Here is a 22,770-nt window from a genome sequence, read left to right as displayed (position 1 = left end):
GTAAACACAGTTATACACCCAAATACAATTAAATTATAAAATAAAAACAAATAAAATTGTAAGGCTAAACGAAAAACCATAGAGTATACAATTAATAAGTATTATAATAATGGAAAAATGTTAAGTCAGATAATTTATTGCATTATGAATACCTACTTTGAATAAAATTCGTCAATAAAATAATATGGCATATTAATAAAATCATCTCACTTTCGTGTCGAATAGTTTAATATCGTCGCAATCCCTTAAATCTTTGGTCAACTTACTTTACTTAACATTATAAAGTTCAATTTAGCCTTTCCCATTGCCTGAGGCGTCATGATGGAGGAAGTAGAGGTAGAAGCCTCTGAACCATGAACGCTTAATTTCTTCATTAAACGACTTTTAGCTACTCTCTCGCTTACTTTTTTTCTTTGTTCGTTCAAAGCTTTTAACTTTTCCGCCGGGGCAGGCTATCTACAGTTTGTTTCTCCCTTGCTCTGCTTCTTCGACGCTCTTCATTGTTCTTTTTTTTATAATCTTCATATTTACCTTCCTGCTTTAATTTTTCTCTTCTTTTTTTCATTCTCTCTGCAGCAGTGAGCGGCATTTTCCGTAATATAGCAAAATTTATTTAAGTAACTGACGATACATATGATTGACCTGACATATTGATTACTCTATGGAGTATTTACGAAAAATAAGACCACATAGTTTTTAGTATTTGTATAAATTCATAGAAATAAAGATATGATGTCTTTTTTATCAATTGTAAAAAGTTATTGAAACTAAACTGTTAATGTCGTAACTGGCGTTACAAAACTAGTCTACATCTTCTTGATTTGTTTGAGGTGATAAACTAATAATCTAGAATTCTAGACCAAGTTGAATTAATTTAAATCATAGAACATTATGCGTATTACAAACTAATAAATATTACTGACCTGTATGTTTGTGTATAAGATAGATTTTCAATTGTAAAAACACTCTTATCACAACTGTAAATAAAGTCACTGCAAACGCTTCCGGCAAACGAGTGTAATTTTTTAGCCACTGCACTAAATTCATTCCAACTGGGTTTGAAATATACTTCTACCTTCAAAGCCAATTATGAGCACAAAAAGTGTTGCTATCTCGCAAGTTGACTTTTGTCTCATCATGCTATTTACGTGGAATTACCAAATTGCATTATCACCTAACTAGTCTTAGGTAGTGTTGTCATTGATCCTCAAGTTATAGTTCTGTCTTTGCCGAATCGTATTTTTTTTATAACGGTGGACATACAAACATACATGATACGACAATATGGTCAAAATTTCATAGACTCTGAACATATCAATTTTCTACATACGTGTGATAGGTACCTACTCTAAGGCAACTAACTATGATCCTAAGGTTTTTTGTTTTAACAGGGTGGAGTTCATCATCAATATGAACTCCACCCCGTTTCCCTAAGCCTCAATACAATAGCTAATTGTAATGATATATTCAGATCAAAAAAATTGCCACTTTTTAATACATACTTTTCAGACCTTGCTAATTTTTAATGCATAGCATGCGCTAGCTAATTTCCTATTAATGAACGTTAATGGCAAGGTCTACTTAAGAATGTTAATGTTTTTGTAACAAGGCTTAAGCTTCCTAACAGAAACTACCTACATAACCATAAGCTTACATGCTACTGTCCAATCTTGAATCTTACTAATAAACACAAAAGCGATAGAAAAGTACAAACCAGTTTAGATTGCAGAAAATGTATAAATAATACAGCACTAAGGTGTGATAATTTCTTCTTCTGAGAAAACCAAGGATGATACAGACTTTATAACTATATTATTCTTAATTTTCTTCCTATATTTGGAAGCAGACTCCTTGTTTCTACGCCTCAATCTTTTTTGAACGCGTGGTGGCATTTCACGTATCGGTACTTTTCTTCCTTCAGCTTTTGCTCGATAATAACTCTGCCTGCTTTTTTCTCTATACTGTTCAAGCAGTATTGGATCGCTTTTAATTCTTGCTAACCTTGCACGCTCAGCCAACTTTTTTCGTTCTCTTTTTTCTTCTAGAGACATTTTTCTACGTGTACCAATCCAACGTTTATGATCTGAAAAAACAAGAAGGTACTTAATACAATGCTCTATGAAAAAAATATTAAAATCTTATCCTTAATTGGATGGTGTTTAGCATAAATGAGTCATCCCACATCCATTTTGCAATAAAATGTCAACTTTAAGCGTCAATTTTTTGAGTTGACTTCTTATTGAAAAATTAATGTGGGTTGACTGACACATTATTGCTTAACAGCATCCAATTTCTACGGCTTCCCCTTGACTCCTTCCTTCTTAAAATTTGAAAAGAGGTTTAAGGATATAGGTAAGTATTTGCTACTAAATCTTAGGATTTTTAGGGATCACTTAATTTTTTTTTTCAATAAGCAGTGTGGTATGTTTTAGCCTTTTAAAAATGTTTCAGCTGTCGATTGTTGACTATGATCGAACGGTAGGTACATTATTATTTATATATCACAAAAACATATGCATATAATAAAACTAAACTATTGAATAATGGAATTTTATTATAAGTATATTAAGCTTATGTATGTTTTTTCATATCACTCATATCTCAGGACCACGGGGTCCCAGGTCTTTGGAAGGCGTGCGTGGGTCCGAAGCCAACAACGCAGAGGCGGACCGGATACCTTCCCGGAGTGCACAATATGATACATCCGGTGATGGCCCAGTCAGGTTCAAAGACTATTGAAGTGCAGCACTAAGTACGGCTGCGATTGGCACTAAGGTCATAGGCTATTGATTTGTATGTTAGGCAAATGAGTTATGGGAGGACGTTAACGGAGAAGCTCACCAAGGCAGCACATAGTACAATCGACATGTTTTTGAAATTTACATTCACTGCCAGCGACCCGCGTTTTCCCATGTTATCGGCTACTAACGCCTATAGCTCTTACTCGCGCCTAGAATGTTTTAAAAGTATAAATATACAATTATACATTTATATTTTATTGTATTTTTTTTATTTTTTTATTATTATTATATATTTCAACACAAATTGATATTGATAATACAATGATTTATTTCTATTTCGTCAATGTATATGTTCAGAATTAGCAAAGATGATGGATTTATCGTGCGCAGAGAGGCACGACAGCCCCGCGTGTGGTGTGACGGACAAAACCAGGTGACGACCGGGGTGTTCCCGCGTTTGGTGCGCGTGGAGAACTTGTAGTCATGGTGCAGGATCTGTTAGAGGCCTTTGCGTGATGTGATGAATACGGCAGCTGAAAGAAATTATAATTGGTTATTAGTTCAATTATGGATGCAATTATCGTTAATTGAGTGCCCGAGATTAAATAACAAAACAATCATTCACGATCACATATTGATGAATTACGTTATCCTGCCACACGAATACTCGCCTCTTACTTTACCACGTACCTACACTACAGTGTCAACGTATATGTATGCAACTCTTATACCTACCAGTATGTATAGATTGAGGTCATGAGGTGAAAGCATTTAAAATAATGTTTTTAATCGTCTTCTCTTTATATTAATTGTAAAATATGCAAGAATAAGCAAATTTTTTTTGCAAGTGATTTTGTTACACTCATTATGTACATTACCTATATTTAAAACTTATTTAAAAAAAAACTTGTATAACCCTGTATAGCTAGTAAGTTTTGAGACTAGATATAATATTTAGAAAATTGTACTTTAAATTAGAATTAGCTACCTAAGGAATTTTAAATTATTATTTATTTTTAAATTAGTTGGTTGTTGGTATGTTAGTTTGTAGTGTGTGTACTACGCCTTACCCACACACGTGCATAGCTTAGTATATAAAGGCTTGTACTTGTTATTTAAGACAGAATAAACCTATATTCAGTACGAACGAGTTCTCCTTTACGTCCCACCTCACATGGCGACCCTGCCAGTGCGGCCTTGCGCTGCACTGGCGGCGCGCTGCGCCAGCCAGAAGTACTGGCCTTGGTGAAAATATTGGAACATTCAGTGTAAGAAAAAGACTAATACTCGTAATACAAAAAGTGAATGTGAAAAGTTTAGACTAATTATAACAATTAAATTGTGTGCAACGTGGACAAGTACCTAGTGCAAATGCAAAAAAATACCTAAATAAGTATTTTAAAATTAGACGTGGCAAAAAGACAAATGTGAAAATGGACTTAAATAAAATAAAAATTATAATAAAATAAAAAAAAACCGCTGATAAACTTGTAAGTTGCAGCCGGGAGCTTGTTCGCGTCCCGGACCCCAGACTTGACCTTGCCGGAGTTGGAGTCGAGGACAAGGTGGAAATGTAATCGTGAGATATTCAAAGGCAGGTGCGGTACACAGTGTGGTGTTACGTTATATACAGTTGATTGTCCATTTTTTTTTCTCGTGTTAAATAAGTATAGTGTTATTTTCGTTGTCATTTCTTATTTTACATTTCTTTTCTTTTATTAAATAATTAAAATAAGTGACATTATGTAATATTATTGCTTTCATGGAAATGAAGTTTACTTTTTTTTTAATTTTTCCTAATTTGGTGCTAACGTATAATTTAAAGATGTGGCTTAATATTTCTTTTTTTTTTTCTTTCATATTTTAAATAAGTATGCTGCTTAATAACGAAATAATAGTATGGTTAAAAGAAAGGCACATATTCATTTCATTTCCTAGCTCCATGTAAATTAAAAGTATTATTTAATCATATTTTAGCATTTCGTAATTTTATTTTATTTGGTACACTTAACAATAGATTATTTCTGCACTTAGATACAAAATTCGTCATAGTGTACAACTGTACAAGTAAGGCGTGCCATCCGCGGCGCGAGTTCACATAAAAGGGATTTTTAATAAGAATATTGTACTTGTATTATTGTGTTGTATCCTGAACATGTAGATGGAATATTAAAAGCGAAATACCTTTTTTGTTTTTTAAAGACCTTTGTTATTAAAATTTGTAATCTTTCATTTAATTTTTATATAAGTATCTTAACGAATTGAAATTATCCGCTTGCCAGATATTCTTTTTTCGATTTTAAAAGTTTGTTCTTTTAATCTACACACACTTGTTTTTGTAAAAGTTACTGCATGTAATTTAGTTTCTTTATCAATTTAATTATTTTTTATTGTTTTATTTCCTGTGTTTTCTATTTCTATTCTTAATTGTATACTATTTACTCTTCATTCATATAAAAAAAAATAGATCATTATGTTTGTATTCAAGAATAATATATTTTTTTTCTTTTTAAGGGGGAAGGTGTAGTGTGTGTACTACGCCTTACCCACACACGTGCATAGCTTAGTATATAAAGGCTTGTACTTGTTATTTAAGACAGAATAAACCTATATTCAGTACGAACGAGTTCTCCTTTACGTCCCACCTCACAAGTTGTAAGTCATAAGGAGGCCAACTGAACTTACATAGTAATTATTGATATGAAAATGATGTCCTTTTGTCAAAGATTATATACAGTGTGACCTTAGCCATTGGACAAAGCCTGAAATCCCACGTAGGGGTACTTCTCAGAAATGCTCTAACGGTAATATTTTTTTAATTAGTAGAACAAAATATAAAAAAATAAATTATCAAACAAAAGTTATTTTCAATAATCGACAACAAAAATAAACCTTCTGTATTTATCATTGGCAGTGCTTTTGACAATTTGTTTGAAAATGTGCGGCAATGATGACATTTGTCAAAAGTCAGAATCTTATTAATGTCATAAATAAAAAAAATAATCAAAACGGTCGAAAAAGGATTCATACTATTTATTACCTCAGGAGCTACTAACACATACAAGTTGCTCCAAAGTATAAAAATCGTAATTTGTTAATTTCTTCGTAACCGCTACACCGATTGTTATGATACTTTGTATACTGGTTCTAAATACCCTAATGCGTATGTACATTTCGGCTTTGTCCAATGGCTAGCGACACCCTGTATAGTAGGTAAGTATAGGTAAGCCTTTTTTTATCATTCATCCCTGCGTCTCGCCAGTGTTAATACATGTACGAACAATTACTACCGGTTCGCTTCAAGTTGGCTGTCAGCGACCGTTACATTATTAGTTTTTATTTATGTGAGGAAATCAACCAATAGCCTCCAGCGGAGAGGAGAAGACAACCAATGTAATTGGTTGAATTCCATACGTTCCATACGTTTCCTCTCATCTCCGCCGCAGTGGAAAAGCAATCTAACGAGCCTTCAATTATTTCATTCAAAACATAAGTACTTATATATTATTTAGGTATGTTTCTTGTAGGTACATTGAAAACATATCAGACACTAAGACATTTGGAATGTGCTACACGCATTGTTTTATTTTTATTCAAGGTGAATCATGGTTATGTTCATTCCTGGCTCTTGTAATTCTATCTCCAACAGTATAAATGACTGCCCGACAGCCTTTGTGCTGCCGGCGACAGTACCATCTGATCTTCAGCGCGTTGTCTATGATCTTGTGGTAGTGCGGAGTGAATATGTAGTTCTGGTAGAAGAGGCGCTTGGATCTACCTTCCCCGTATATTTGGTAATATTCACCTGTGAAGACAATTGTGATTGTGTCATTTGTCTTAAGATACGCCCACAAGAAAATATTTGCCACGACACATGAAGTTTTGATAAAATAAAGATTCAAAACGCAATGGAATAAAAAGCCTTTTTTTAACTTTTTAAATGTTTAAATTTGGGTAGGTTAGTATATAAACTAATAAGAAGGCATATCACTAAAACGGGATATCATCCCACATAAGAAATAAGGTTAAAAATTTCCACCGACGACATGAGTAAGTTTTCAAAACTACCTACCTTTTTGTCAATTTCATTTTAATATTTAAAAACTAATTTTATCAAGGAAATTGCATGTATGAAATTGCGAAATTGCTACAGGCTAATATTTTCTTTAATTCAAGGTGTATCATGGTTATGGTCATCTTTGACACTTATAATTCTATCTTCAACAGTATAAATGACAGCCCTGCAGTTCCTGTGCCGCCGGCGACAGTACCATCTGGTCTTCAGTACGTTGTTTATCATCCTGTGGTAGTGCGGAGTGAATATGTAGTTCTGGTAGAAGAGGCGCTTGGATTTACCTTCCCCGTATATTTGGTAATATTCACCTGAAAAGAAAATTGTTACCTATAGTATTATTTGTCATTATATCATAAGTATCATAACGCTTATTTTTTTAAGTCCCGTCACGTAAGTTAGTAAGTAACGTAAAAATATTTTTTTACGTTACCTATTTAAAAGTTAGAAACGATTTTAAAAGAATATTTTAATACAAAATAAATTCGATAGCTTGTGTAGATTGGGGGTGTATTAAGACGTATAACTTTTAGAAGAACTTGTAAATTGAAGCAAATACTCGTACATAGAACTATATAGATTAACAATGAACCAATCACAGCGCACCAAGTTCATTAGGTCGTTTTATGATATAGACAAAACACTGGTAGGAAACTAAAACAAAGAATGAATAAAGTAGTAGGTATTAATAGGGTTTGGCATCTAGAAAACGCTGGTGTGCAATAGACTTTCATTCAATTGCTAAAAAAAGTTATAATTGTTAAGTTTAAGTTACCTCTTTCTATTTCATTTTCTTTTCCTCAGTGCGAAAACTGTACAATTTTGGGTCAACTTCAAGAACAAAAAGGTCAGTTTAAAAACACTATTTCGATGAAACGGCAATAAGATGAGATACAGCTCATACAGCTACATATAAGGCACAAAGTACATTTTTTAAGAAACTATACGTATTTTTTAAATTTAAACCCCTTGGGTCTTCCCATCTGTTTGGTATATTTTCCGGATTTGAGATGATTTCTGAGAGTTCTTCGAGGTATGTCGTAACGTGCAGCCGCTTTATGTTGGGTCAGTTCCTTATTTAGTACAGCATCCATTGCGGCACGCATATTTGATTCAGACCAAAGACCTCGCTTTTTCGTTCCAGAATAGTGGACGAACTCATATTTAACTAAAACAAACAAGAAAAATAGGTATCATTAAGTTCCGCGATTGTTACGCCATTTAGGGTCCTAGACTCCTAGCCACTTGGTTGTTCAATACTTACGCTATATAATTAGCAAGAACCCTAAATAGCGTAACAATCCCGTGTGGTGACTGTACTTAGATTATACAACAATGGCATTAAATAACCTATTATAATCATGGCAAAGATTCAATATAGGTGGAGGATAAAATGACCATTTATGCCCGAGTTATATACTCTTCCTTTTAATTCAATTAGCCATGCAATTATTGCCGCTTGACGTTGGGACATTTGATTATTTAGAACAGAATCCATTGCGGCACGCATATTTGATTCTGACCAAAGCCCTCGCTTTTTTTCTCCAGAATAGATAGATAGATAGATAGATAGATAATAGTTTATTCATCACACATGGTAATAGGTACATTAAAGATATACATCGTGTACACAATATCTATACTACTAACAAGTACGACTAGTCAGGAAATATTAAACTAAGATGCATGCATGTCATAATTTGTAACATTCACATTTCATTAAATTCATTTAAGTTATACAGAGTATTTTTTAATAATAGGTCTTTCACTTGAGCACGAAACACTGTCAATCTTGATTCCTTTTTGAGATGTTCGGGTAATTTATTATATAGATTACGACCAAAAACTCCTGGCATTTTTTTTGCCATTGCGATTTTATGGGGGCTATAGATGCCATATTCGTATTTAACTAAAACAAAAAAGGAGTAAGCTGAACTAACACTTCAAGGAGACTTGTATCTCCTTAATACCGTAGAGGAATGAACTATCATGGGCAAACAATAATACTAGTTCAGAGTTTAGCTACTACTCAAAAAATTGACACTTAAAATTGACATTTTATTGCAAAATGAATGTGGGTTGACACATTGTTTGCTAAACACCATCCTTTTAAACAACGGTTCTGGAACAAATGGGTACTTACTGTTAAAATACTCACTCTAAACAATACATTAAAAGCGGCACTGGAAAAAATACCTTACATCTATGACAAATAATATAATAACAACTGACTGACAAATAATATTTATTTGAATAGAAATAAAATTTTATTAACACGCCTTACCTCCTGAACCGCTGAATGCCTTAAATTACGGTTCAAACATCTCCATGCAATTTTGAATGCCAGTATATATTGTCTTTCTCCATATCGAATAAAAAGTCATTTCATATCATTCTACAATAGCTTTACAAACAGAATAAATATGTCTCGGTTGTAGAAAAATTGGAGAGTGAATTGTAACGCGAATTGTAGATAGAGATATAAGTATTTATATATCAAACACAGCAGATTTTTAAAATCTGTCGCTCCCGGTACCCATACTACTGGGCCACCACGCGTAATAAATGAGTGTCATTAATAAATTAGTTAAAGTTGGAAATTTTTGCGCAAAATGACAGTAAAAACTTAAAAAATAATTTTCTTATGTCATAACAATATACCCCTCACTAGCGTCTCCTGAGCATCGTCATGTAGTCAACTTTATGGATGCTGCTCGGCTCAACGGTGGCGCAACTGCGCAGCGACGCCATTTTCCACAGCGCTAACTAGACGCCGGCGCTCAATAGACGCTACAAGGCTCTCTTTTAAATGCCCGTCTCAGCGCAGACGCGTTATGCAAGGGAATGGCTAGTTCAAACATTTGTACTAGCCAACTACCAGCTCTTGCTTTTTTTTATAATAATATTTTATTTTCGGCTATAACAGTTCGGTACAAATAAAAAATGTTATAACTCCTTGTTATGTTCCAATAGGATGGTTTTCAATGGTAACCATTTTTTATTATAATATAAATTTAAAGATATATTGTATTTTATTTTAAAGCACAGCACACACTTACTTTTTTTGGGCACAGCCCAAAAAAGAAAAAAAAAAGAAAAAAAAGACAATATTCTCACAGAAAACGTAAAGACATTAAAATTTAAATCATAGATGGAGACAAGTAACCGCAAACTTAATTAAGTATAGGTACATATTTACTTTAACATTTGTACCTGTAAATGGAAACTGAAAAGAGTCACAGCCAAATCCCAGGTAGCGAAATATATGTATAATAAATAAGTATTCATTATTTACCTGTCCTGTATAAGTCAACAATAGGTAATAAAATATTTGCGAACTAAAATATAAATTCATAAATTATATTTAACTTGCATGGAGTGTATGTATATTTGTACAATAGATAGGTAAGTATTTCACAAATACAATAACGATCAAACTGTTAAGTAATGAAGACTGACTTATACCTATTATTGCTTTCAAAATATTTTTTTATAGTCTAAACTTACCCAATAAGCTGCCCCTCCGAATTCTAGGATTCATTACTTAAACACAATCACTTACAAAACTTAAGAGTCACAATCCAAAAATCATATTTACCTATCATCACAATATCACAACACTATGAAATATCAGGAATTTATCTATCGAAACAAAACACACGTTATCACTATTTTGCTCGCTCTTACGCGGTAATATATCCGGCCGGGGATATTACAAATTTTAGCGATCTAGCGTCAAATTAACATCGAATATCTACCCACGATAATATTTTGACCCGCTGTAATATTTTTACCTACTGCGAATAGGTAAGGTAAAAAGAGGGTAACAGTCACAAAAACTGGCAGCGGGTGCAAGGGCAGGTATACAAAAGGGTCCCTTCATAGGAATTTCGAAGTAGGGTCGCTTGCATCTGTCATTTGTAAGACCGGCGACCCCATGGCGACTAATGTAGAACCATTCTTGTTGGCTAATGGGACAACTTAAACGTTATGGTTTTTTTTGCGCTTAGATATTTTTGTGTTTTTGGACTTTACGTAGGTATTCTAAAATTTTCAAAAAATACCTACTTTTAGTTTATTAGTTTTATTTTTTACAAGCTTTTATTTACTTTCACCTGACCGTTGTCTGTCTGTAATCAAATCTTGCAAATTAAATTTGATCCACTTCCCGGTTTCCGATTGAGCTGAAATTTTGCATACATACGTAAGTCGGGTGACAATGCAATATTATGACGTCATCGAGCTGATCTGATGATGGAGATCGGAGGTGGCCATAGGAACTCTGTGATAAAACAACGAAACCTAATTGTGTTTGGGGTTTTTAGAATTGTCTCGATGAGTATTAGTTTCCTGTGGAAAGAAAAGTACAGTCAGCGATAAAAGCTTGTACGAAAAATGAAATTTTTGCCAAAAACTTATTATACAGTCATTATTGTTAACACAAGTGTATAACGTTCGCACATAATCTCGTATTATTAGTGCCAACAACAAATTCCAAGGTCTCGGAGAAGACTGGCCAGCCAGGCGTAATTATTACATGCGATTAAGCGCAACTTGCACCATCCCAATAACCCGAGGTTAAGCGGTTAAACCGTAAACCCATTGTCAAATTGTACTGGTAACCATGGTAACTCCAGGTTTAACTGGTTAACCCCGGATTAGTGGAATGGTGCAAGTGGCCCTAAGTCCCGCTTTAGCAAATAATAGTGAGTTATTTGTTTGTCTTGTCCTTTTCCTCACTTGTTCCGCTGTTTTCGTATGCTTATCAAGTAGCTGTTCAGCTGCTGATCGACCAAGTCCAGTATTATTGGCTCGGGCTCTCGAAGACCACCTGAAAACAGACATATTTCTGAGTCCTATTGAGTATTAAGTATTTGAATGGGTCCTCAATTTTCTACTCAAATTATTGACTAGGAGCAAGAAATTATTGGTTATTATTTAAGCTAGATATACTAATCATGTACTGAGTTCATCTGCAAGTTAACTTTGAAGTTTGAACAGCAAAAACTAAAAATATGTAATTAATATGGTCAGTTTTATTCATTAGTAAAAATACATATGTATTAAATTTGTAATAATTTACGCCCCTTCGCATATGATATGCCAATCTAAATGTGACTTAGACGGACTTCAGACGATGAAATATTACATAAAGGTCGGTGCAAACCAAATCAATGCGTGCGTAAAAGTTCCCGTGCGTGCACGTGCGCGTTGTAATATACGACTCCTCATAAAAGACGGCACAAACCATTTGCTTGGTGTGTGTGTAAATTAATGCATTATAAAAAATTGGAGGCGCCGGGTATCGATCCCGGTACCTCTCGCATGCTAAGCGAGCGCTCTACCATCTGAGCTACGCCCCCGTGCTGGCTGCCGTTGAAATTCCACAAGCAGTTAATAAGAGAAAGCAGTTATTGTTATACTTGACACTGTGCCAAAAGTGATGCTATAGGGACCGTGCGCATTGGTGGGTCTGCCATCTTGTGGCCTGTATCGGAAACATATGTGCACATGCACATTGCCAAAACAAGTGCTACCGTTCTCGTAGGTACGTTTCCTTGCGCATAGTAGGTTCTGCCATCTTGTGGGCAACATAGGAAGCATAAACGTCACATTTACGCCTCGCGCCAAAAATCTGACGGCTCTATGCTGCCCCCTAGTCCATGCACGCCCCCTATCACACTGATGGGAGTTCGCACGACGCTCGCCGTAGCGTGACTGTGCTATGTTCTAGCTAGCTCCGGAGCGGCGTGCGAATGTTTAGTTACATTATGAAAATGGTTACATACACCTGGTATAATAGTGTGGATAACCACATTTATATCAGTAAATACCTTAACTCGAATAGAAGGGTGTCTATTGATTAAGTACCTGTGAAAAAACATACCATATCAGTACTATAACCTTCCTTTTACAAGGCTATTACTTAAAACAAATCAGCATACCGGAGTAAATAAAACTAGTTAGAATATAAACAAAAAATGTGCCATCACATACCATTATTTAAGATACTATTATTTAAGTCTTATCATTGTTATTTAAAATTAATAAAGCTGCCACTGCAATACATACAGCGGGCGTATCACTGCATACACACGACGGGAGCGGGCAAGAGCGAGATTGCTTTCACTCGACAGTTTCGGCTCCATATAGCTAGGTTTCTACCCCCTTATTCATAAACGTGCTACAAGCCTCAATTAGCTAAAAATCGTTTGTCTTTATCTGTCATTTTGACTTATGTATTTGTAAGAAAGGGGTAAAACATAATTTAACTAAATCAGGCCCGTAATGTTTTATGAATAGGGGGGCTAGGCTTTAATATAATCTCTAGTCACACTATCGTCATGTAAGTGTATCATTGGTCTGTAATATAGTTTTGCCTAATTTGTCATATGTACGTATACTAAATACTTATTTATGCAAACGTAAGCACTATCAATAAATCGGTAATCGCATATTATATAACTGCATAGTTATGGAGCATATTGGAGATAAACTAAATTATCTGAATACAGGGTGATTGGAAATTCGCCGTATTCCTTGAAACGGGTTATTCTATGGCTCATTTGCAATGATTTAAGTCCAGTCAACTTATTGGTTTTCAAGTTATTTGAGTTTTATGTTTAAAAAACCCGCCTTTCGACTAAAAAGTGGTAATTGTGAAAAAGCTACTCAAAATTGGAATTAAAAAAAGCATTAATCTAATAGCCCATAAACTACTGATTACGTGAAATAAAAAAAAATTGCCATAACTTTCCAAAAAAATAATTTGAAGTCACAATTTTTTGTAATTTTTCCCAAACTTTGTAACATTTTAAGGCATTACTTTATAAAAAACGTATGACACTTTGTGTACAAAATACAGAAATGAGTTCCTCAGTTCTTCAGCTTTCCAAAAAAGAAAGTTGAAACTATGTGATTGATTACTTACTCCACGAAGATTAAATAAGGCTCGATTGGTCCCAACCCTACTCCATGGAAAGGACCCCCCCTTGAAAATAAAATAAAATTACATTCGTACTTTTTTAGAAATCTGAGGAACTGAGGAACTCATTTCTGTATTTTGTACGCAAAGTGTCATACTTTTTTATAAAGTAATGCCTTAAAATGTTACGAAGTTTGGGGAAAATTACAAAAAATTGTAACATTAAATCCTTCTTTTTGGAAAATTTTGGAAAGTTTTGGCAATCTTTTTTTATTTCACGTAATCAGTAGTTTATTGGCTATTAGACTAATGCTTTTTTAATTCCAAATTTGAGTAGTTTTTTCCCAATTACCACTTAATTTTTTGTCGAAAGGCGGGTTTATTAAACAAAAAACTAAAAACTGAAATAACTTGAAAACCAATGAGTTTTGACCCCTAGTTGACTGGACTTAAATCATTGCAAATGAGCCATAAAATAACCCCTTTCAAGGAATACGGCGAATTTCCAATCAACCTGTATAAAATATCACTATAAGTAAACTGATCTATTCAGAGATAATAATATGGCAACTCGTATACAATATTATGGCCTTCTAAGGGTTCCCCTAAAACCTTTAATATGCTTGGGCCATAATATAATCTCTTTTATCACAAACTCGTAATTATTTAACACTAACATTATTAAATTAATAACACAAATATCACCTCTTAAAAATAAAATAAAGCTACATAATCATTTCATAATACTGAAAACATTTCATCTGTTCCCACAGACTAACGGGGCCCACTGATTAGCATAACCATTGATTATATGATTTTTAAGGGGCCCACAGATTACCAGTTCGCCGCACGATATCAGCTTGTCAGACGCAAAATATTACAGCTCCGAACAACTGACAGGCCGATATCGTCCGGCGATCTGGTAATCTGTGGGCCTCTTAACAATCATATAATCAATGGTTATGCTGATTCTTAATAAAGATGATTTCATCCTCAATCATATGTATGACAGCTTTACACCCCCTCGAGTTGTGTGTAGAGCACATCCACCGCGACTTGGCGCCTCCCTGATACTGGAACCCGAATGTGTAGCCGCCGAGCTGGATGAGCTTGCGGCCTCGCCGTGACGTCACGAATTGAGGTACTGAGGATTCTGAAAGAGGTGAGGTGGTTAGGATCGGAACTTTTAGCCTTATAAATAAGTGGTTGACGTACAAAACCAAGCTTTTTCTTTAAACATAGAATAAATATCGTGTAACTTTGCCAAACCTCATTTTATTCTATAGGATCGACATTTGCGGAAGTCCCGTAATATATCGTTATTCATAAACGCACTTCAGGCTTATATAGCGGAATGGTTAAGGCACTATTTTATCACAATTGAGCTGTTTCTCTCTCTATCTTGTGTTGCGCGTATCTCGAGCATAGATAGCGCAATGGCGTAGGCGCTAGTTTATCACAGTTGAGCTGTTTCTGTATCTGTCTCTATCTAACTAAAATTATAAGTTAACAATACATAATAACAAACATACATACAAACATGGACTTGCAAGGGCTTATAGGCTACACTCATCATATTAATATAGGTGGATGCCACTAAGACCATATTTACGATATTTTTCGGTGCGGTAGTCTTTTAGTAGTAGTGCGGCTTTTAGAACGAAAAAGTAAAAATTAAAAAGTAAGAGGCCATTCCGCTGATTTTCAAACTAATAATGAACAAATCATTTTAAAATACTGCAGTTTGTTAAAATAATTCGACTACCGTAGGCTCAAAGGGCGTAACGGACAAAACGCGATTTTTCAGGAGAGCCAAAAAACAGTTTTGTTTTGAGAAAAAAAATTATAACTTTTTGTTTGTTTGAATAAACTGATGCCTGTATGTAGCTTATTCTTAACTTTTTGAGCTCTTTTAAACTGATTAGTTGAACTTATAATACAATGCTTATTTACGGAAATAGCATGTCCGTTACGCCAAAAAACACGACTGTTTTTAAGAAGAGCGTCTCTTACGCCTTTTTTTAAATGGTTTATCTTATTAGAAAAAGGGCGTAATTTACAAAAAAAATAACTGTTTAAGTACCATTTGGCGTATTTCCAACAATTTCGTTGCAAAATTCGCAACTTGCATTTAAGGAACACTATACTTTTATGTACTATAATTTACAATATTTTTTTCAAAAAACTTATCTGTTAAGTTTATTCCCCATTTTTGTTATATTGGATACTTAAACTTGGAAAAGGTCGTTTGTTTTAGCCACAAAACAATTTTATTCCTTTTTTATTTGTTTATATTATTTGAACAGAATCACTGCTGTGCTACCATCTAAATCTATTTATGTATAGGTACCAAATAATTTATAACAATTACTTTTACTCTAGAAAATATGAATACGTTATTTCTGTTTGTAATCTTAATTTGATCATAAATTTTACTTTTACATACTATAGTACTACTAGAGGTACAACAATTGATATTTTGTATACCGTCTGTTCAGTAAAACTTAATGAATATGCGATTATTTATGACATAACATCAGAGTAGGTAGCAAAAAAGTCATATTGCTAGGCCTACTTCTATGTATGGATTTACTTCTATAGATTTAAATTCAAACGTTATAGATAATAACTTTCATAAGGTTAATCCTATAAATAAGGGTTTAATTTAAACATACAAGTATTAATATCACGTCTAATCATAATTGCAAATGGCCCAGTCACATATAAAACTAAAAGTTAGCAGTCTAACCTTAGTTATCATTTGAATATATGTAGGTAGTCTTGTTTTATTATTTTCATAAAAGTGGTGAAAAAGGTACCGACTAGTTCAGTTTAAATTGTCAAATTTTAGTAACCCTATAAATAAAGCATTAAGAGTACACGAGCAGGTAATGCAAGTACCTACTTAATAAAAAAAATGACAAGGAAAGTACATACTAGGTCACCCCACTTAAACACAAAAAAAGCAACAATTATAAACTCGAAATTGTACATAGTATGTTGGCGTATCTCTTACATTGAATTCTCTAACATTCGTATAAATATCCACCAGTTAAGGGCGTAACGTACATTTAGCACTCAAACATCTACTGCAAATAGGCGTAACTGACAGAAAAATAGCACATATTTAATAAAATTTCCGATGCAAAAGGGCGTATCGTACAAAAAGTTGGGAGTTACGCCAAAATGTCTCGCAACATTTTTTTGAATTGGCAGATACGGCAAAATGCGTTGGAAAATTGTGTTCAAGCATTGATTTTTCATACGGCTTAACGGACATTTTTTTCAAGTTATCGAGACGTTAAATATAATATAGAGAAAAAAAAAAACTGAGTATAACTGCATTCATAACTCATTTTCGCCATTTTGTCCCTTACGCCCTTTGAGCCTACGGTAGTCGAATGTGTTTTTTTCGTAAATATTGCAATCTAAATGTTCAATGCAAATGTGTGTTAAATGTCTAAATGTTTTAGTTAGGGGTTATTTATCTTCACACATGTAAATGTAAAGTCTCCGATTGCAAGTAAGGAAAAATCTATTTAGGTAGGTAGTTGAATTACTGATTTTGCAAAATTGTCTTGTCTTGTTTGGTTTCCTCGCATTCGATATGAAAAGTAGAGTGTTTAACTCGGGTGAAAGGCACCATTTCCGTCTCGGACTATTGGTGCTCTCACTGCGTTCGAGCGCCAAACTACCTCGACAGAAATGGGTGCCTTTCAACCCTTGGTTAACAATCTACTATTCCTCCACCAACTTAAAAATTACGAGCAATGCCATACAGCATTTTGTTTTTTCTTAAAGTTAAGACCACTAAAAATGTACATACCTACTTAATCGACTTAAAATGGCTTAAAGAGTAATAAACAAAACATACTAAAAAGTACAATTCTGAGAACGCAAAACGTTTAATTCAGTCGCTTATGACAAAACATGGACAAAATCACTATTGCCGATGAATTCTATTTAAGCTCCCGAATTATTCTGTTATCATTCCGTTATAGTTATTATCATCTAGTTCCGTTTCCAACTGTTTCTTCATTTGATTGACCTTTCGACTCTGCACGCTCCATTTTCTCAGTTTATCCAAATATTCGGTGTACTTAACCGGATCCGCCTTTAATTCAGTGAACCTTATTCGCTCACTGAGAGCTGTCTTCGCCTCTTCTACTGGTGATATCGATTTTTTAACAAACGTATCGAAATCTGTAACAATACAGAAGAGTTAATTAATAAGGGGAAAAATGTCAATTGACGTTGTAACTATATATATGTAGATTACTACCTAAATATTAGAATCACTTTCGTACGTTTCTGTAAATCATTATAATCATTTCTCATTTTCGTGAAATATATAAGAAATTATTAATAGAAGAAGAAGAAGATTTGGTGACTATTCTATTGCCTGAGCGTTCTTATTATAAGTATATCCTGTCCAGAGAGCCTACCGCGCAAAATCAGAATGGAAATTATGTTAACTGCTTCTCTCTCTCTCGGTCTTGCATTAGTACATTGTGCAACATGGGGCGTAAGCTAAATATTGCAAACGAGAGTATACTTAGTTGAATCGCGACGGCTTGTCGGAGCGATTTATAGACTTGAGTTTGCAATATTATTACGCCTCGAGTTACACACACAATGTTTTTCATCACACTTGCTTTACAAAAATTAAGTATAAAGACATTAAAGACAAAAAACTGTTAATTATAGCACTAGAAACTTCATATTCAAAACTCCCTAGGGAAAACGCTTTTTCTATAACTCCCGCTAAACCTGCGTGCAGTTCCACATTTTACTGAGCGAGTGTGATGAAAAGGTCGAGGTTCGAGCATTAGAGAGGCAGTTACACAAAACCGATTGCTGTTTTTCGCGCCAGAACATCTGGAATGGTGTGTTAGGATCCTAAGCGAAGGAAAAAAATGCGCTGTTACAACATTACTTTCAATTCTTTTCTTTTACCAGTAACAGAAAGAAGATTTACAAACAATCAACATTTATTCACGTAAAGGCCACATATTGTACATTACCAAGGAAACAAGTCGGTCCTCAAATGACTAAAAGTCGGATCATGGTTATGGTCGTTCCTGACTGACACTATAGTGTCATCCACTGTATAGATGACAGCTTTACACCCTCGGCAGAAGTTGGTCGAACACACCCATCTCTTCTTCAAAGATGGCGGCCCTATGGTCCGCTCACGCTTCTTGTGGTAAAAGGTGAAACCACCTAAACTTATCAGGGTATTACCACGCTGTGACGTCACGAAGGTTGCTGAAAGATAAGATAAGGTTACAGTTAACTGATACTAAAATTTAAATTTGATAGTAAGAAAAAAAATATGAGGATCAAAAAATATATGATAATGTCTGGGTTTATTAATTACACTCAGTTCGTATAAGTCAGTCTTAAAATTAATGTTATATAAGTTAAGTAATATAATGTAGACTTTCACGTACAATAAACCAAACTAAGTATGTATTAACCGATTTAAGCCGGCATTGTAACAACGTTAATGAGATCGCTATTCGTATTATTGTAATTCTTATATAAATTAATGTAGTACATTTGTCACACCACACCCTATCCGTAGCATTTCACACACAAACATATAGGTAAGCATGTAGTAGTAGGTATAATATACATGATAAAACATTTTAATTGCTAGTTAATTAAATGAAATTAACTTATCCACACAAAGTTGATTTTAGGTATACACAACTTTTGTTATATTAATACCTATACAATTTTTTCATGAAATATGTTGCTTTATTATTTAAATAGGTACTTTCGTTTAGTACAGAGTTGCATTTCTATTGTTACGATTGATTTTAAAACAAAATAATTTCCACCGTATGTCCTACGATATTGTCGTCGTATGGAGCGCCTTTAGGAGAATAATCGAGGTCTGTTAACGGGGACCCTTTGGCGGCGGATGGTTGTGGGACGCCTTGAGAGACACAATGTTGTCGTCTATAGTGGCAACCTTGGCTCTGCACCCGCGGTCGGTGTCGGTCGAGCAGCGCCACATGTCCTTCATGCTAATTGAACTCTCTCGCTTCTTTATCTTCGAGAAACGGTACCCGTTGAGTATGAGTATGCGTGTGCCTCTGTTGGTTGTTTCGTAACTCATTTGTACTGAAAATAACATAGGTTGTTTAAAAACTGCACTTGTATAAGTGAAGTGAGTTCCAAAATCAAACTACTGTACCTAAAGTAAAGTACGGACGCTAACCACGAAAAATTTCATAGATTGCCCCATCATCATCATCCTCATATCAGCCTTTTATCGCCTACTGCTGAGCATAGGCCTCTCTTCGAGTACGCCACTTATCCCGGTCCCGAGCCAACCTCATCCAGAAGTGACCCGCAATCTTCCGAATCTCGTCCACCCCACGAGTCAACGGACGCAGGCACTCCTTTCGTCTGAAAGCGGCCACCATTCCGTTAACATTTTGGCTCACCTGCCATCACTCTGCCTGGCAACATGTCCCGCCCAGCTCCATTTAAGTTTGTTAACGACGTATCCGACATATCCGACATTGTCCCGCCTGTTCTTATCTCTAAGCACACAAGTATAATTAAGTTGCTGTCTCTCTCGCACAGTGGCACTGACGGGACAGCGATATAATTACACGCGTGTAACGGAGTTAGGAACAGACGGGACAGAAATTATTCGTGCTTATCGTCCTTAGTTTAATCACTGTTGCTTTTGATAAGTACCAGAGGGGTATTTCTTTTTTTATCAGCAGAATATTATCTAGTAAAGAATATTGGCTGTAAAACTGGGGATATAATGAAAAATAAAACGAACATGTATAGTCGAAATACATAGAATATCATACACGTATCTAGTGAGTTAGATTATTAATAGCCTTTAATGCTTATATCACATATATAATAATACTGTAAGTCACTGTAAGAAATGAAACCCCAAAGTGTACAATTATAATATTTTACTTTAATATTTAACAACTAGCTTCAATCTTGTACAATTTTAATAGAAGGTATAAAGTTAAGCAATAAAGTACATCATGCAAAATAATTATAACGATTTAATTTGAAATTCATGAGTAACAACAACATCTATGGGGCATTCCACAAGTCAATACGAATGGCCTTTTGACCTTAATACCCTGCAAATAACTGTATTAATACGGTTAAATTTAAAGATAAGTTATCAAACTTTATCGTGCCAAATATCGGCTTCTTAGCTTTAACATAAGTGTTATAACAATAGCTCCACATAGCCGACACTTTTTTGGAATGCCCCTGAAGGTCATCATGCAAAATAATTATCACGATCAATTAACGAAATTCTTAAGTAACAACATCATTATTTGACAGTTATAATTAAACTTAATCAGCACCACAGCCGTGTGGCTCTCACAAGTTTTTACCTTCTAATCGTCAAATATACCTAAAGATGTCACGAATGATCAGACCCATTTGTCAACACAATAATGTTTTCAGTAAAGTCATGGACGAATAAAACTAGACTGAGGCTCTATTTATAAAGTCGTTTTCCTCCAATATTGAGCGCCGTATAGGTATTGAATGGAAATCTAAAGGCTTTGTCACACAGGCGCGTTTTCCGGGCGGGGCGTGAGCGGGGCGCGCCGCTTTTACATATAAAACGCTCACGCCCTGGCCCTGCTCACGCCCCGCCCGGAAAACGCGCCTGTGTGACGGAACCTTAAACTTAATATCGACTTTGATAGTCTTCTTGGCTTATTCGTCGTCCATGTGATGGAAAATTTAATTTCAGTGTTTAAGCGATAAAAGTTTTACGTGATGCCACAATCATAAGGTCAAAATATAAACGATTATAAAGTTACAAGCTTAACACATATACGTTAATACTAAGACAATACTCACTTAATTTCATCACTATGCCCTATTATACATATACACAAAAAAAGGAATTGTGGTGTTGGTGAATCTGTAGATACAAATCACATACAAATATACGTAAAAGTGACGTCAACATTAACAAAATGCAATTTGGTTTAATACCAATTTTATGAAGAGCTATAAAAAAGACTGAAACTCGTAACAACCTTTATGGCTGTTTATGTGGAAATATATGGACAACCACATGCCGAAAGTCGGAAATACCTACACCTAATCACTATCATCAAATCTTTCTTTCTCTTCTTCAAATAAGATGGGAACTTTCTGCGGTGGTATTTTAACCATACGGCCATCCATCTTCATTCCATGGTCATGCTTCCCATCGTAGGACACGATAGTTTCTCCAATCGTGGTGACTTTAGCCTTGCAGTCGCGGTTGGTGGAACACACCCACTTGGTCTTCACGTATGGGGATCTTCGTCTGGAGTCGCGTTTCTCGTAGAACTTGAAGCCGTCGATGATCAGGTTTTTGCTGCCGCGGTTAGAGATTACGAATGACACTCGTCCTGTGGAAGAAAGGTGTGTTTTAGTTTCTTCACCGAATACCATAATACCTATACAGTCAGCTGCAGAAATAGTTGACCCCCTGCAATGAAGGGCAGAGTCAGGTATCTCTGCAGGTGACTGTACACGGAGCATACTTTAGGGGCTGCGATTGGTGAGTAAAAGGTACCTTTAGACTTAGACTAGTATATTTCTTATGAATTAGTACTTTAAATATATAATATTGGTGTTATTGTAATAGGTACTACATTCTTAATGTATGGCGATGCAGGCATAATCGGCTGCAACAACAGTATGTAATGCAGCTGCTCCAACAAAGTCGAGGTTTGAGGTAGTCTATTTTTCACGGTTCATGGAGGAGGATGGTTGTGACAATTCTTCTCGCTTATTATTTCATCTTCATACGAGTACACAACTGCTTTACATCCCCTCTTATAATTGGAGCACCTCCAACGTGTCTTTTTAGCGTGTTGATAGGTAAGCCAGATGTGGAATCGGTAACCGCCGAAAAACAGCAGCCGGGTGCCCTTTAAGCATTTGAAGTGGTATGGTTGTGAACCTTAAAAAAAACAGACTTAAAACACATGAACTGTTGTTGTTGTTGTAGTTCTAAAGCACTC

The 22,770-nt window shown here is 34.9% G+C and overlaps 1 protein-coding gene and 1 non-coding gene across 8 annotated transcripts in view; both read right to left on the bottom strand.

The window, feature by feature from the left end:
- The window catches only part of LOC134806060 (protein tramtrack, beta isoform), a 552,198-nt gene that overhangs the window by 31,556 nt on the left and 497,872 nt on the right, over positions 1 to 22,770 (bottom strand). The window contains exon 5 of one of the 7 annotated variants that reach the window (XM_063779284.1): positions 1,737 to 2,083. The exons of 5 other annotated variants lie outside the window; for them this stretch is intronic. In XM_063779284.1, coding sequence (XP_063635354.1) covers positions 1,752 to 2,083 — 332 coding nt within the window. In that variant the 3' untranslated portion in view covers positions 1,737 to 1,751. Of the gene's footprint in view, positions 1 to 1,736; positions 2,084 to 21,831; positions 22,153 to 22,770 lie in introns of those variants that run through there. One more of the 7 variants, XM_063779292.1, reaches the window with a different exon arrangement.
- Positions 12,104 to 12,176, bottom strand: Trnaa-agc (transfer RNA alanine (anticodon AGC)). Its single transcript has one exon. It is a non-coding gene; the product is annotated as a tRNA-Ala (tRNA).

The sequence above is a fragment of the Cydia splendana genome, chromosome 2, assembly GCF_910591565.1.
Source record: "Cydia splendana chromosome 2, ilCydSple1.2, whole genome shotgun sequence".
NCBI lineage: Eukaryota > Metazoa > Arthropoda > Insecta > Lepidoptera > Tortricidae > Cydia > Cydia splendana.
This window is presented reverse-complemented; position numbering and strand designations above follow the sequence as displayed.